General features: G+C 34.8%; 1 protein-coding gene across 1 annotated transcript in view; it reads right to left on the reverse strand.

Annotated features, from left to right (window-relative positions):
• Positions 1 to 3,461: 3,461 nt before the first annotated feature.
• The window catches only part of LOC135215517 (uncharacterized), a 29,947-nt gene continuing 15,596 nt past the window's right edge, over positions 3,462 to 17,812 (reverse strand). Inside the window, exons 2-6 of the mRNA XM_064250336.1 lie at positions 17,596 to 17,678; positions 6,450 to 6,585; positions 5,302 to 5,384; positions 4,724 to 4,924; positions 3,462 to 4,242 (exon numbers count right to left, since the gene is read on the reverse strand). Coding sequence (XP_064106406.1) covers positions 4,132 to 4,242; positions 4,724 to 4,924; positions 5,302 to 5,384; positions 6,450 to 6,585; positions 17,596 to 17,678 — 614 coding nt within the window. The 3' untranslated portion in view covers positions 3,462 to 4,131. The remainder of the gene's footprint in view (positions 4,243 to 4,723; positions 4,925 to 5,301; positions 5,385 to 6,449; positions 6,586 to 17,595; positions 17,679 to 17,812) is intronic.

A 17,812-nucleotide genomic window follows, 5' to 3' on the forward strand; every position in this document is an offset into this window, starting at 1 on the left:
TCTGCTTTGCAGATCAAGAGAACAACCCAGTGCCTCGTTTGTAAATGGAATACGCGAAGGCACGAGAAAATATATATATATATATATAATTAATAGATTATATATATAATATATATAGATATATATATATCATATATATCTATATTATATATTAAGAGATTGCAATTCAACAAATCAACATAATAAAAATTACTCAAATAAAAAGTTGGTAGTGACAAGCTATTAGGAGAAAGATGTACAAAATGTCGAACGTGAATCGAAAACTTTTTGGAATTATCAGCAATCATTCTTTATCGAAATGATGCTATTTTCTTCTGAATTTCCTCCTCTAATCAAAACGTGTGCTTCAGAATCGATCGTTTACCCTACTCATTACACTGCACAGTTTCCCTCTTATATAAAAAGTCTACGCATCCTCTTGGCTGTTCCGTTCTCATATCTGGAAGGACTTCATGAAATCGTCCCTCTGTTTAACCAAAGACCTACCTGGATCATTTGAGCGACACTACTAGGACTTGGCACTCCGATTCATTTTTACTATGTGGTTATATACCCTTTCTAAACTTTCACAATTATTACTTTAATATGTACTTTCATACGTCTATACAGCTTGTTATTGATACTCCTATAATTGCATATAGTGAACTTGCCCGTCACTGTATTCGATCTGTTCTTTATCCCAACTTTTATAATAAAGAACTTTCTTTCCCTGTCACGTTTCTCCCGGGTTGGTGATAGGAGCTCCACGTTTTGGTTTCCCTTTCATGCCATTATAGATTTTATCCGTTTTTGCTTCGGTTAACATTTCCAAATTTCGCTTACGTCAGTTTAATCGATTTTCCTTTTGAAATTTACATCAATCTTCGCCATCTCCAAGAAAAGGATACATGTTAGGAACGAGAAAAAAAAAGGGATTCGTTCACCTAAAAGGGAAAATAAAGCGCCTAAGTACTTGGGCTTATCTTTTATTCAATGTACCTTAACCTACGGTAATTATAAAGATGACTTAAAAACTCAAAACTTTACAATATGCACATCAGACGCTCACACTCTCTGACGTTTAAATCAATATACAACAATGTTTTTCAAGCTAAAACTGTTAATTTTCAGTGAACGTTCAAACACACACACCCATACACAAACATAAGTTTAACACAAGTGTCATATGAATTATTATTGCAGACTAAGAGAACTAGTTTATGGGTCAAAATGTTGCGATTTAGTCTGTGGCAACAACGTTATACCATTAATATCATACATGACACTCAATGGTCTGTTCTTACAAATAAATCTTGCATTCATGAATACACCAAGCACACTTGGCTTCAAGGTAATCGCTGTGTAATTCTTGGCAAAATATGTAACTTGAAGGTGAAAACCATTAGGTATGTCACTAGCCAAAGTATATATATAGCGGTCGTAAGATATTTTTTCGGATGTTGAATGACTGTAGGCAAATTTCAATGAGCAAGATGACAAGGAATTATTGTTATGCACAATTTCGGAAGTGTTTTATAAGACGCTACGCTATAATGTCCCGTTATTTTGAAAGGTGAGTTATTATCATTCAAGTTTTTGCTAATTTCTAAACGCTTTTATGATAAGAAATTAGTCCGCTACGTTATGACGAATCTTATGCTTATTTTGCCATTGGAAAATGGAAATTTGACTACGTTCTCACAGGGAATACAAAATCAGTTTAAGGTCATCATACTAAGGGGACAAGTAATTCTCTCAGTAAACTCATTTTATTAGTTTCAAAATCTAGTATAATAAAGCAACGTTTGTTTCTGTAAACTGGCCATTCATGTGTCAAGGCAAATGATGATTTTATTTTATTTTATTAATTTTTTTTTACCTTGACCAGAGGCTTTACTGTAGTGGCCGGACGCAACCAATGTTGCAGTCGAAGGGAAGTTTCTACGGGCTGCTCTGTGAGCAAGAGGCCGTGCTGGCATAAGGCCGGCTTAATCTCAAACAGCAACACAGGGAAGATTTATATATCTCTTTTCTTTGTGAAGTAGTAAATTACAATGGTGTCTGATCGTCAGTGAAGCATAAAATAACTAATGTTTTTAAACGTAGATTCATTCGAAATTACAGCACCATACACACGGGCTCACGAGCACCCCACACGCATTCTTGAATTGACGTATCTAAAATGAAATCTCGCTAACGCATTCTTTAAAAGTTTAAACTGCTGCATTCCTCGAATCTACAGACACTCCTTCCGTCATTCATTAGAGGCAAAACAAATATGACTAATGCGAAGACGAAATAAACAACAGGGCGGAGTTGAATCGCTCTGGCCTTAGTAAGTCACAAGAGCAAATGGAGGCAATTCCTTTAATTGCTAAACCTCAAAATAAATGCTTATGGAAATATTGATATTGATTTAGCAAAATCAACACACACTCTACCATTCTTCAGATGGGCCCAACCGAGACAAAAAGAACTCAAATCACACTCTTCTGATATAGGGCATCCTGTGTCAGTCCTCTGACTTCAATGCTTTAAACTTTCATTAAACGCGTTGATGACAATGCTTGATACAGTGCCAATTTGTATAGAAATCATTCTAATCGTCTAACCTTTCCTCATTGCTGATGATGACCTTTCCTCTCTGGTGATCATTTCCTTTCCCCTGTTCTGAAATCAATTTATTTCCCCGTATCCGCTGATAACAGTTTCTACCATTTGATAATAATAACTTTTCTTCGATTGTAATGTTGAGGATTCTTCCATTTCTTCACATTAAAGCCAATGCGCTGAACACAAGGAGGACTCGTGTTGACAATTACGAAGGGTTTACTAGTCCAGTGGATGTGATCATTAAAACCTTTGTATAGTGCAGTTCGAATGTCTCGGCTATCCGGGGACGTATTTTACAATATTTTCGCTAATGGCTGATCTTAGCGAGTGATCAGACACCCACTTTATTAAACACAAACATTCGAACGCAAACACTCATACCGGTAGACCAAAGCACAAACACAAACAAACAGTAACTTACAAGCATAACGAGAGAAAAAAATATCCAGCAATAACGGTTTAGTCTAAAACAGATGCGTTTATATCTGAGTTCCCAGTGAGACAGATCATGAAGGGAAAATGATAAGTGGGAAAGATTATTGCATCAAATGGTTGTGTGTAGCCCTTAGTGTAATTGAAGATGAAGGATATTGCTACTGGAATTTAAAAACTTTCCGAGACACTGTTAGGATAGTCTCATAATTTCGTTCCATAATGAAAATCGCTGTTGATAACAAACTAATCTTGTCACATACGTGCAATATATAACCAAGAGCACTTGCATCTACATACGAGTACAAACGCACGTACAGTTCATGTATATATTTATATACATATATATATTATACATATATGTGTGTTATATATTTATATATACATACATATATATTTGTATATTATATATATATATAGTATTATATGTATTTGTATACACACACACACCTAAAATAAAGTTACATGAACCACATGTATGTATGCCTAAAGTATATACAGTTGTGAATTCATCATATATATGTATATAAGAATACTGCTGTGTATGTGTATATACTAGCTATATACTTGTATATATACATATATATCTCAACAATGTATTCAGTATTTGAACTAACAAGTAGGCACAGGCCTTCAGAGAACGAGGCTGCATCGAGGGATTTATCTTCGTATTTTATGAGCATGATTTTAATTTATCCAAAAAATGTATACTTTGACATCTATTAGTACCGCATTGACGGTACTGACTCCAAATTGATGATCTTTATTAAAGTTTGTAACCAATTTTCCGCGCCTATTCTAAATGCTAGGATATTCTCAGCGGAGGCGGCCGTTACACTGAATAGAAAATACAGGCTTTGTTGATTTCCCAACAATAAATGAAACGTACAGTTTTTCGTGTTATTAGTTGTATCAGTGAATCCTTTGGGTAGATGAAGATATGTCCAAATATTAAGTGTAAAAGCTACTGAAGTCTGAATAGGTTTTGCTACGTAATCCCGTTTATTGTAACCTGCTATACGTACAGCATGGATGTTGTTGATTTGCTGAGAACGTCATTGCGAATTTCCCATAATTCTTTCCTTTCAGGGGAACCAAGAGTTAATACTAGATATCGATAATTTTTGACTCAATGTTCTTCCCCTCTTCGATACATTTAGGGAAATCGTCTTCTTCTTCTTCCAAGCGAAGATGGACCTGGGCTTTATTCCTTTTGACCTGAAACAAATTAATCTGTTTTAGTGTGTTTCATTTTAGAGACTAAATCTTATCAAAACTGCCTTTTAGTTTCCCTCGCTGTTATCTCGGTATCAGGCTAACAGGCACTGTCATAGTTTAATTTATGTAATTAGCACTGAAAAAAAAACATTGTAGTTTATTGTTCGTAGAATATTCTTATCACTAGCAATGGTCTTAGAAGGAATAATCAGTTCATAACATGTAAAAAGATATAACCGTATTATACAGTATTACGTTCCATTGATACCCGTGTTTCATATTACAGAACGATTCACAATCATCTGAAATTGGTCGCTTCGTTCACATTTTATTTAGCTTACTTGGAAGTGTTGGAAGTTGATCACTTATAGCTTTCCAAACGCAGCATTAAAATTAGTCTTTTAATTCTAAATATTGATCAAGTAAATTCGTATCTCTCTGTCAGTTACTGGCAAGAAGAGCGGTTCTTGTAACATCTTACCTCCAACCAATAGGCTCGTAGGACCAGGACAAAATAGGTTTCCACAAAAATGATGCTTCCAAAAAGGCCTGCAGCTACCAGGAAAACCTCCCAGCTGTGGATGTAAGCCAGGACAGCTAACGGTAGCATGGAAATCATTATCAGTAATATAATTTGTGACACGCAAAGCACCATCAGGGGCACCATCAACCGTGTTTTGTTCTGCAATCAATAGATTTTCATTAGTGTTTAAACTGTGCATTTTCTCATGGACGGGGGAAAAGGGAAATATGCGAATGGGCCGAATTACTACGCATTATTCAATTATTATGAAAACCACGTAATTACGAATGAGGAGTGTCGATCAAGAATTATTCTAAGACAAATGGTATTTTATTTTTTCCTGGCAGGAAGGAAAAGTAAATATCCACAAACAAAATAATGCCGTCAGCATGCAGTCCAACAGATAAGCCAAAATAAAATTCCACATTTGTTGGATAGGATTAAAGATTAAGAATCATAAAAAGTAATTTATCTTTTTCTATATATTTCTGTATGGAAATGCCCACTTTTATAGTATTCCAAAAGATTGAACTTACCTTCCTTATGCCGTGGATTAGCATGCTGCTAAAAACAGCTTCTGCGATGTTGATAATCACATGAAGACTCACAATGGTCAGACCTGGCGGCAATAAGAACAGTAAAAAAAAAAATTCATTATCTACTTAGATATGATTGGTCATGATATGCATTCATAGTTTCACCAAAAGTCATTCATCCTGATTTTATTGAAAAATTTAATTTTACATTAACAAAAATGGGTGATTTTGAAGTAATAATTTCTTTGCTTATCGTTATAATGAAGTCGACTACCAACACGAATGGTTACTTAAGAACTTCATTTACATTAATTAAAGATCCAATGTTTAATATTTAGACTATTTTTTTATTTTTACATCCAGTTCATCTGGACAACACCTTAAGCCGTTTCACCCTGTATGTAGTAAACTTACTCCTTTGGATGGTTGTTTACGCATTGTTTATATATATCCAGTACGGTTAGATCTTAGTTCATCTGTTTTATCCTTATTATAGAAAGAAGTAAGGTATGAAACAAAATGCTTATGCAGGGCATACTCTAAACTCGGCAAGAAAGTAGAGAAGGGTAATAGGATACAAGACGGTGACAGGAAGCAGTTGATCATAGTAAAATAGAATACGATTCCTCACCCCCACCCCTCACTATCCAAGACCCAGTGATAAAGCCAGTAGACAAAAGTAAACGGGAAAAGGATGGTTTATGCTCCTGCATCCTGAAGAAAGTAAAAATATTTTGGAAACTGGTTGTTTTTCTCTTCAACGCAGCTGGAAATTTGAGTAGACAACAGGTACTTTTATCATTGATATATATTGAATATATATATCAGTTTAAACTAGAATACGTTTATGTATGGATGACTTTCAAGCGTAAAGAATTCTAATATCAAAGACTCATATATGATAACTTGAACAGCATTAACAATGGAAGTTAGTCCTTATGAGGTGGTAATGGAAAACATGAAGATAATAACGACAACCCAACTCGCGTTACCCACATTATACTTAGTAATTATATAAACGTAACTTAATCCAGCCAAATATCGTCTCATCGTCAAGTTGTTTAGAGGTTAGCGAGTCACTTTTCCCCAGATCATCCCTTGGTTGCCGACAGTTAACTTGATACCTGAGGAAATCCGGTTCCTGTTACCTGTGTATTTTGTGATAACCTGACACCTGTCTTGTTCCCAGTGGACGTTTTTGTTGCAGAACCGAACCACTTCGAAACTGAAGTCGTATGTGAGGATGCCCTCTGCAGTCATAGCAAGACTCAGAAGGGCGCCAACCTTAGGGAAAGAGAGTAGAAAAAAATTTAGACTACGTACATTGGTAGATATTGCATTTTTTTTAACATTAATGATAATAATCTGGCATTTTTTTTTATTGTTGCCGATATGAAGGCGAAGCAGTATATAAATATAAAATTATCAAAATGCAAATTTTCAGATGAATATATATATATATATATATATATATATATATATATATATATATATATATATATAGTAAAGTAACCCAATTTGTGTATGCAAGGCCTATTTTTCTTGTTTACAACTGTGTGATTTTTAATACTGTGCACACACGCACGCACTCACACACACAGATATTATATATATATATATATATATATATATATATATATATATATATATATATATATATATATATATATATATATAGATATATATATATCAGCTTCGAAAGATTGAATCATGCATGGAACTCCTATGCAGGTTATTTCTATAACTTTGGCCACTTCGTACAAAAATAGAGAGGGCTCATCAGCAGCACTTAAAAATATGTCTCGCCTTGTAGCATTATCTACACCCACTTCCGAGCTTCGTGGATATTAAAATCCCTCATTTTTTCAGAATAAAAGATAGTAGGTTTAACATTGTGGGAATAATAAAATAAATAGTGAATTGACCAGAAAATGGTTGATATAATAAAATATATGATATAAAATAGATTGGGAATAGCGAAGAGGAACTGCAGAAACTAGTAAAAGAGTCTGATCAAGAGTAAGATTATGAGTGTAAATGGAAGTCAGGAAGATGGAATAATGGATATTAATGCGGATGGCGAATGATTTGCCATGATTCACTAATATAAAGTTTCAGATAGCAATAGCATGAGAGAAGGTGCTAGTCTGCAAATGAGCAAAAGTAACACTGTTCAAGCAAAAGAATTTGAGGAGCCTTGGATTGCTTATGGAAGCGAAGGTAGAAACGTATTGCGATATTAGTTGATCCAATTTTCTTTTGGGAGTGAAGTGTCGGTGCATAAAGATAATGAGAGAAAACAAATGGTGAAGTTACTGACATTATATTTTGCATAATCTGTGTGGTGTACGATAAATTAGAGGGGCAAGAAGTATGCATATATGTAGAAAAATTCGTAAAAATATTAGTCGACGGAACAATAGAGGAGTGTTGAGATGTTTTGGTAATGTGGAAAGAATGGAAAGAGGAAGGTTAGTGAAATGTATATATAGGCATGAAATGGCAGGAGGGAGGACAGACTTGCCTAGAAATGAATGCTATAGATGGTATAAAGCAGTATGATTCAACAGCATTAACCGTTGTTTTCCTCTAAAGCTACCCTATACATACACATACATACACACACACACACACAGACATATATATATATATATATATATATATATATATATATATATATATATATATATATATATACATATTTGTATATATATAAATATAGTATGTATATATTATATATATATATATATATATATATATATATATATGTGTGTGTGTGTGTGTGTGTGTGTGTGTGTGTGTGTGTGTGTGTGTGTGTGAGTGTGTGCTTTAAATGCCAAGTAACTATGGTAATTTCACTGTCTTTGAGTAATAAAACATTAAAAAGGGATAGGAAACGCGAGAATGGGATTCCTTTCCTTGGGTTGGGTCTACCAGGTCCCTTCACCTTGTTAAGAAAGCAGTTAATTTAGAAGGATTTTTATTATTCGTTATGGAACTCAATGGCAACGTTCAGCTATATACGTGTTTGTTTGTCCATGTCGGATAATATTAGCTGAATAATGAAAAGTGCTTGTTGTTGTATATATATATATATATATATATATATATATATATATATATATAATATATATACTAATATATATATATATATATATATATATAATATATATATATATAATATATATATATAATATATATATGAAGGTCGCATCGTTCAACTGGAACTTGCAATAAGGGGAGATAACGACAATTGCCTGTTCTACTCATAGAGACAAAATTATTATGCACAGTTTCCGCAGCTCATGTTAATAACATTTCCATTTGTGATGTGAATTATTGTTAACTCTCAAACAGGTCGTTCCCCGAATTTGTCGCAGTTATCTACAGTGGATGCCTAGTCTTCTTGTATATACAGCAACGTTGGATACATGAATATCACATTATTGCTCTGACCATTAGTTCGAGTTACAAGGTCAATTTTCCAACTAATTTACCGAAGCACATCAGGAATTGCTCCCCTGACATACACGCACGAGGAATTTATCAAGATCAGTGTCGATGGAAAACGTTAACGCCATCTATGAGGATTCTCACATAATGTTCGAAAATGCGCTAAAAAATGCTTTTGACCCTGTTTTCGATAAAGATAACGATTACCAAAAGTTTGAGCCTCTCATATCCCAATAGTTTATAAAATATTATCAACATTTTCAAGGTTTTGAAGTCAAAAGTGTATTCACAAGAGAAATCAATTTAAATTAATTATGGTTGAAAATAGTCAGTAAAGTAACTATGTAGGACATCGTGCATAATATCCTCATTCTATGCATTGTTTGTTCGAATCGGTCAAAAAACTAATAAACCGATGCGTTTACCTGAGTACTTACGCAGAGTAGACTGGAAAAAGGTGATAAGCTTGAGTCAACAAGTATTCAGTTCACGAAGGAAAATTATTTCTACATTACCATGGAAGATTCTCCTTGAGCCCGGTAGTTCCATGCATTTTCAGCAGTAAACTTAAGTTTACTTCCCTCACTATAATTTACATTTAAATGCTAAGACTGCCACAAACCTAAAGATTTAATCCTGTAATTAGAATGTTGTTGAAAACACTAAGGAAAGGACTCGTACTCGTATTTTCCTTTGTTACCCTTTTTTTATATTTTTCACTTAGAAACACTCCCTGAGTCATGTTCAGAAACACTTCTTGAATCAAATTCAGTTCTTTCTCACCAGTAAGAGAAATAAATTTTTGCCTTCTTTTCAAATAAATAGAGCAGTTGTGTCACAGTTTCTCTTCTAAAGTGAGAACAAGGCTTAATCTCGGGCGAAAAGACTTCAACCGTGCATAGATGTCCATAACGTGAAAATTCGTCTTATTACGCAGTTACTATTTTACTCTAGGTGTTGACTTCAGATCGAAGTGTCAATTGGAATTCCCAAAACCATAATCATTGATAAACCCATTATTAAGGAATTAAGATAATAACCATTTACAGAGCTGAAATAAACTGATACAAGTTCATTGAAAAGGTGACGAAACGACATTAACTCCAGCAGGCAGAACCTTAACGACACTGCAGCTACTAATGTTGCAAACAATGCAAGATTCATCTGTCTTGGGAAGCTGTCTCCACGTGCAAAACAGCTGTTGCCGTGCAGTACTTTTTAGGGGGGCTTCACAGCTGATGTTTGCAAACAAGCACAAGGCGCCGTTACCGCGTAACAGAGGCATTTTTTACCCCTTGCGTTTTCTCGTGGAGATTTGTAGTACAGATTGAAATATACATTTAGTTTCCTTTGTTGACTGTGGGATTTCTGCCGCGAAGTAAAATCATAAAAATCATTGGCATTTTAAATGACGGGAATAACTCAAGATTTATTATATAAAAAAAAATCTAGCTGTGAAAAGCAGGGTAGTTCGTTTGCGATCCGCTGAAGGCTGGATGATATAGATATTGCATTAATAGGATTCGGCTTCAAAATTTGAGAGAGAGAGAGAGAGAGAGAGAGAGAGAGAGAGAGAGAGAGAGAGCACGCTAAAGGCATACTACAACGATTATGCAATTGCAATAGACATGTCAAACTTGAAGCCACTAAGTTAGTCCATCTGTCATGTGACACAACACAGTTACAATCTGCTGCAGATAGCAGAATTCCTACTTCCTTGTTCTCGTGCTTCACGTGCACGCACGACCTTTTGCTGAAGTACGCAGGTGTAAAATCAAGAAAGGCGGTACTGACAGAGATTTTCAGAATCCCAGAGCGGCAGATGTTTAATCGTAACAGCCAACATAGACAACATTCTCATCATTGTTTCAATTATCAAATGATGCAAAGAATCTTGTGTTTAGACATGATTTTAATTCTGAGATTTGTTATGATTACATGCGTGTATATATATATATATATATATATATATATATATATATATATATATATATATATATATATATATATATATATATATATATATATATATATATATATATATATATATATATATATATATATATATATATATATATATATATATATATATATATATATATATATATATATATATATATATATATATATATATATATATATATATATATATATGTTATATATATATATATATATATATATATATATATATATATATATATATATATGTGTGTGTGTGTGTGTGTGTGTGTGTGTGTGTATGTACCCCGAAGGGGGTTAGTGCCGTCAGTATACTAAAGGTTCTAATTGCAGCGTCGCCTCGGCCCCTAGCTGCAACCCCTTTCATTCCTTTTACTGTACCTCCATTCATAGTATCTTTCTTCCATCTCACTATCCACCCCCTCCTATCAATTATTTAATAGTGCAACTGCGAGGTGTTCCTCCTGTTACACCTTTCAAACTTCCTACTCTGAATTTCCTTTCCAGCGCTGAATGACCTCGTTAGTTCCAGTGCTTGGCCTTTGGCCTATACTCCATATCCCATGTATGTATGTATGTAACATGTATATATATGGCTACTAGAGCTAATCGTCATACTCTGGAATGGGCAAATGCCACCTGAAGACTGGAGAAGAGATCTAATATGCCCAATCTATAAGAAAGGTGACAAGACAAATTGCAGCAATTATAGAGGAATATCCCTAATGTCACATGCTTTTAAAGTATATGAAAGAATACTTGAAACTAGATTGAGAGGATATGTTGAACCAAAGCTGGGTGAATGGCAAAACGGTTTTCGACCAGGAAGAGGGACAACTGATATGATTTTCTCCCTCAAGATGATATTTGAGAAGAGCTGGGAATGGGACAGGAATAGATATATTGCTTTTATAGATCTAGAAAGGCTTTGATAGAGTACCAAGAATGAAAATATGGGATGCCCTAAAAGACACTTACTATGGAATCCCTGAGAAACTTATAAGAGCAATTTATAACACCTATCAAAACATCAGATCCAGAGTAAAAACAAATCAAGAGAATGAAGACTGGTTTGAAATAAAATCAGGAGTAAGACAGGGCAGCGTCCTTTCGCCACTTCTTTTTATATGTTCTTAGATAAATGTATGAGGGAACTAGTGAGGATGAAGCTGCAGATATGACCATCAACCTTATGTATGCAGATGACCATGCAATGATAGCCCTCAGCGCAGAATCTCTCCAAGAAAACGTCAACAACTGGAACGCGATCTTAACAGTTAATGGAATGCGGATCAACAAGAATAAGACAGAGATCATGCACCTATCACGAACACCAAGTAACGTAGATGTAGAATTAGAAGGTCAGACATTAAAACAGTGTAGAAATTTTAAATACTTAGGAGTAGAGTTTACTGACCAAAATGATTCAAAACTGGAAATAACTACCCGAATACAGAAATTCAGTAACAATCTGTATCTGCTCTACCCACTAATGAAAGACAGAAATATACCTCGCAGAGTGAAAACCATAATATACCTCTCTATTTTAAGACCAATATTGACTTATGGCCATGAATCATGGACATTAACATCAAGAACTAGAAGCCAACTTCAAGCAGCTGAAATGAAAGCCCTAAGACTCATAAAAGGTGTAACAAGACTAGATAGGCCTACGAAATGAAGACATTAGAAGAGAACTGGGAGTGGAGGGGATACTAGATTTTGTGGAGAGAGGACAGCTTAGATGGTTTGGACACACCAAAAGAATGGAGGAGGAGCGATATCCTATAAGTTTTTTGGAATGGACACCGGAAGGAAGGAGACCGGTAGGAAGACCGAAAATGAGATGGCTACAAAAACATAGTGAGAGGAGTAGAGAGGAGAGGCTCTAGTTTGCGGGAAGTTGATGAGATGAGGCTCTATGATGATCGCCAAGAATGGAGACTGTTCCTGAAGCAGGACGACTGACAGGCCTGAAGGCCTACCTGGCGTCTGGTGAGAAAGGTGAGAAATATATATATATATATATATATTATATATATATATATATATATATATATATTATATATATATATATATATATATATATATATATATATATATATATATATATATATATATATATATACATATATATATATATATATATATATAATATATATATATATATATATATAATATATATATATATATATATATATACACATACACACACACACACACACACACACACATATATATATATATATATATATATATATATATATATATATATATATATATATATATATATATATATATATATATATATATATATATATAATATAATATATATATATATATAATATATATATATATATATATATATATATATATATATAGATATATAATATATATATATATATATATATATATATATATATATTATATATATATATATAAAAATATACATACAGTAGTGCCTCAGGTTACGAAATTAATCTGTTCCGAAGCAGCCTTCGTAATCTGATTTTTTCGTATCTAGAACTACGTTTTACATGTAAATTGCCTAGTTCGTTCCAAGCCCTACAAAAACACCGCAGTAAATTTTATAACAAAGCTAAATTGACCAATAAACAATGAAATACAACAAGGAGTGAGAGATGTGTCCTGGTTCAGAAGTCACATAAAGCCGTTGGTCCCATTGCAGAATAACCACTGGTTCCATGCAACGTAAAAACACCATACAAACAAACAAACATTCAATGCCTTATCTAATTGTGACTGACCTTTAAATAAAGTGTATTAATGTACAGGATACGAGAAATACTGTACGTACATGTACATACATATGTAGTACAATGTGGAACCTTACCTTTCGAGTGAGGCGATGTCCGAAAGTGGCGACAGATGAGGACAAATGGCAGAAAACATGAACACTTAACTTTACGAAACACATTAAAAAATGGCAGAAAACATTAACATTAAACTTTACGAAACACATTAACAAATAGCAGAAAACATTAACACTTGACTTTACAAAAAACTTAAAAATAAATTTTTTTTTGCATTTTTCTGATTTTTTAAATTTTTTTTTACTTTTTTACTTTACGTTTGTTAACAAATTTCAATTTCTTCACCACTTCCAATTCTCTGTTTTTTTGTATCACTTGGACCTTCCTGTTTGAGTACTACTAAAGGCCTCTTTAAAAAATAACTATCCAAGGAAGATTGCTTCTGCCTGCTTTTCAAAATGTTCCTGAAATGACTCGGGCAAACGTAATCGAACTGCACAAGTATACGACCTGTGTAAGCCTTTTTGGAGTGTCTCTTTTCTACAAATGTTTGCACTTTATGAAAAGCAGCCAGAACATCCTTAATTTCTGCTGTTGTCATAGGGTCGTCCTCCTCCTCCTCCCCGCTGCTAGAGAACTCTTCTTGAACGACGTTATGTTGCATGGCCTCTAACTCCTTCAGGTCATCTGTCGTAAGCTCCTCTTGGTGCTCCTTGAGAAAGTCATTGATGTTGTCCTCGTCGATGACCAGCCCCATGGACTTGCCGAGTGCAGCGATCTCGTCAAGATCTGGTTGCGAAACAGTTTCAGGATCGTCAACTGTTTCTGAATCTGCATCAGCTTCGCCCACATTGAATCCCTCGAAGTCTCGGGTGGATACGGCATCAGGCCAGAGTTTCCTCCACAAAGAATTCAAGGTTCGCCTCAAAACCTCTTTCCAAGCTTGATCGATGAGTTGGATGCATATGACGATATCGAAATGCTCCTTCCAAAATTCACACAAGGTGAAATTTGTGGTATCGGTGATGTTGAAACATCTCTTAGAAAGATGTTTTGTATACAACTTCTTGAAGTTTGATATCACTTGTTGGTCCATGGGCTGGAGGAGAGGGGTGGTGTTAGGTGGAAGATAAAGAACCTTGATGAAAGAATACTCCACTAGGATATCTTCCTCGAGGCCAGGAGGGTGAGCAGGGGCATTGTCCAACACCAGCAGACATATCATAGGGAGGTGCTTCTCTTCCAAGAATTTCTTCACTGTCGGGCCGAAACACATATTTACTCATTCGGTGAACAAAAGTCTCGTTACCCAGGCTTTTGCATTAGCCCTCCACATCACTGGAAGCTTCTCCTTTAGCACTTTGTGGGCCTTGAAGGCTCGAGGAGTCTCCGAATGATAGACAAGTAGGAGCTTCACCTTGCAATCCCCACTGGCATTCGAACAAAGTGCGAGCGTAAGTCTGTCTTTCATAGGCTTATGCCCGGGTAGCTTCTTCTCTTCCTCCGTGATGTACGTCCGACGAGGCATTTTTTCCAAAAAAGGCCAGTCTCATCACAGTTGAAGACCTGCTGAGAACTGTAGCCTTAGTTGATCATCATCTTGTCGAACATCTTAATAAAGGCTTCGGCCGCTTTCATGTCCAAGCTGGCCGCCTCCCCATGCCACACCACCGAATGGATGCCAGTCCATTTACGAAATTTATCAAACCAACACTGAGAAGCCTTGAAGTCTGAGGTTGCCTTCGATGTCCCTTCTGCATCGTCTTCGGCCTGGGTACTCAGACCACCGAAAATAGCGCTGGCCTTCTGGCAGATTGCCGCCTCAGATATCATATCACCAGCGATTTCTTTGCCTTTAATCCATCTCATCATGCACATGGCTCCTCGTGTTGGAAAAGATATTCATGCCCATGGAAGGGGTAGCTGCTTTGATGGCTTCCTTCTGCTTAAGGATGGTGCCTATCGTCGATGGATTTCAGCCGTATTCCTTAGCAATCACACTCAGCCGCATGCCAGCCTCATACTTCTTAATTATCTCCATCTTCGTCTCCATAGAAAGCATCCTCTTCTTTCTGTGAACTTCAGCAACATTCTTGGTACCCATGGCTAATAACGTAAGTAATTAAGTTCACACACAACACGATAAAGTAACTTACAATATACAAAGAAAGCAAAATCACTAACACGAATTATTTACGTTAACAAACTAAATCTATGTGAACGAATGAATTCCAGGTGTGTACGATAACGCTGCTTCGATGACATGGTCGAGGGATGCCTTGACGTAGGTGCATGATGGGACAGATGCTGACCAATAGGAGAGAAGGATCTTACAGCGGTGACTAGCATCAGGAACCAATGCGGGAGGATGGTGGCGAGTCAACTGAGTTGACAGAACATGAGTTTTAAAATTGTTCTCGGCAGCCCGGGCGAATTTCGGTTTACAGTACATACACCCTTTCGCAACCTGAATTATTTTCATACACAGAAGCAAAAAAATCTTCGTCTTTGCTTTCGTAACCTGGATTTTTCGTACGTAGGGACTTTCGTATGTAGATGTTCCACTGCATATATATATATATATATATATATATATATATATATATATATATATATATATTTCGTACGTAGAGACTTTCATATGTAGATGTTCCACTACATATATATATATATAGTATATATATATATATATATATATATATATATATATATATATATATATATATATATATATATATTATATAGGTAAATATATATGTATATATATATATATATATATATATATATATATATATATATATATATATATGTATATATATACAATATATATCATTATATATATATATAATATATAATATATATACATATATATATATATATATATATATATATAATATATATATATATATATTACAAGGACAAATTAACCTCTTCCACAAGAAGTGTGGTTTCAGAGGAAGAATAACAGCCTCAGTATCTCATTACTGGATCAATGCCGAACCAAAAACAACGGCAGCGTCACAACTTGCATATAGAAGAAGTTTGTGTAAAAGTATGAGCATTAAATCACATGAGATAATATGCTATAATTCCTTTGCATTAAAATACGCTTTAACTCAAACAAAGAAGTCTTTAGAGTGAAAAAGGTACAGTTGCATAGTTGTTGAACGAGAGTAAGAATATATCTCTTCAACAAAAGACCTAACGGACACCCGCATTCGAACAACATAAGAATGTTAGAACAGGAGAATTCTCTCTCCTCTTATTCCCATTCGCATCCTCCCTTATAGAAGGATTATTTGGATAGATGAGCGCGAAGAGAAATTTGACAGCTTGAAGAAGAACCCGAGATCACAGGCCCTTATTCCATGAAAAAAAAGTAAAAAAAAGAATCGTCACGGAAGACGCTGAAGAGCGAAAACTTACACAAAAGAGCCGGAGGATTCGCTTTCCTGAATGTGACAGCGGTCCCGGCAAGTGAAATGAAAGAAACTGGTGACACGATCGTATATCTCTGAGGGACCGGAAGGTGTCGCATAAGAAAAGGTTGGAGATGAGTTGAAAGGGGAATATGATTGTGGTCACAGGCAGTTCAACTGTATGGGAAGAAAACCCAAAAATTGTAAGCGAAGCAAATTTCGGATATATTCAATACAAAAAGAAAGACCTTGAGTTTGGTGCAAGGAAAACGCTGTGGCTCAAATTTGTATATATGATATATATATATATATATATATATATATATATATATATATATATATATATATATTACCTTCGTTTCTCTCTTTATTTGGATTAAGGCTTACCCGTGATAAGCGTTTCCAGAGTTTGAAGAAATCGAGAAATTAAGAGGGTATTGTGGTTATCGAAATTACCTGCGCATGCGGTAAAGACTGCATGTATACACACACACGCGCGCACATATATATATATATATATATATATATATATATATATATATATATATATATATATATATAATATATATATATAATTATGTGTGTGTAGAGCTGATTTGTAGGTGCACGTCTGCGGCATCAACAGAAAACTTGTTAAAATCAAAATCAAAGTTTAAGAATGACAACTAAATAAAACCCTTCACACTTACCAGGACTAGCGAACCAAGGCAAAGACTTCCGGTCCTGAGACTCATCCCGCAGCATCCCCTGGGTTCCCAAAGCATCTCTGAACCTGAAAAAAGTTCAGTTTTTAAACAAGGATACTCTCCTGCCTTGAAGTTCTACAACTGCTCTTCAAAAATTTCTATTATGTAAAGTGTAGCAATAATGGAATGATTAAACTGGACTTAGTATTTGTTAAAACAC

Source organism: Macrobrachium nipponense, chromosome 5 (assembly GCF_015104395.2).
Source record: "Macrobrachium nipponense isolate FS-2020 chromosome 5, ASM1510439v2, whole genome shotgun sequence".
NCBI classification, from domain to species: Eukaryota; Metazoa; Arthropoda; class Malacostraca; order Decapoda; family Palaemonidae; genus Macrobrachium; species Macrobrachium nipponense.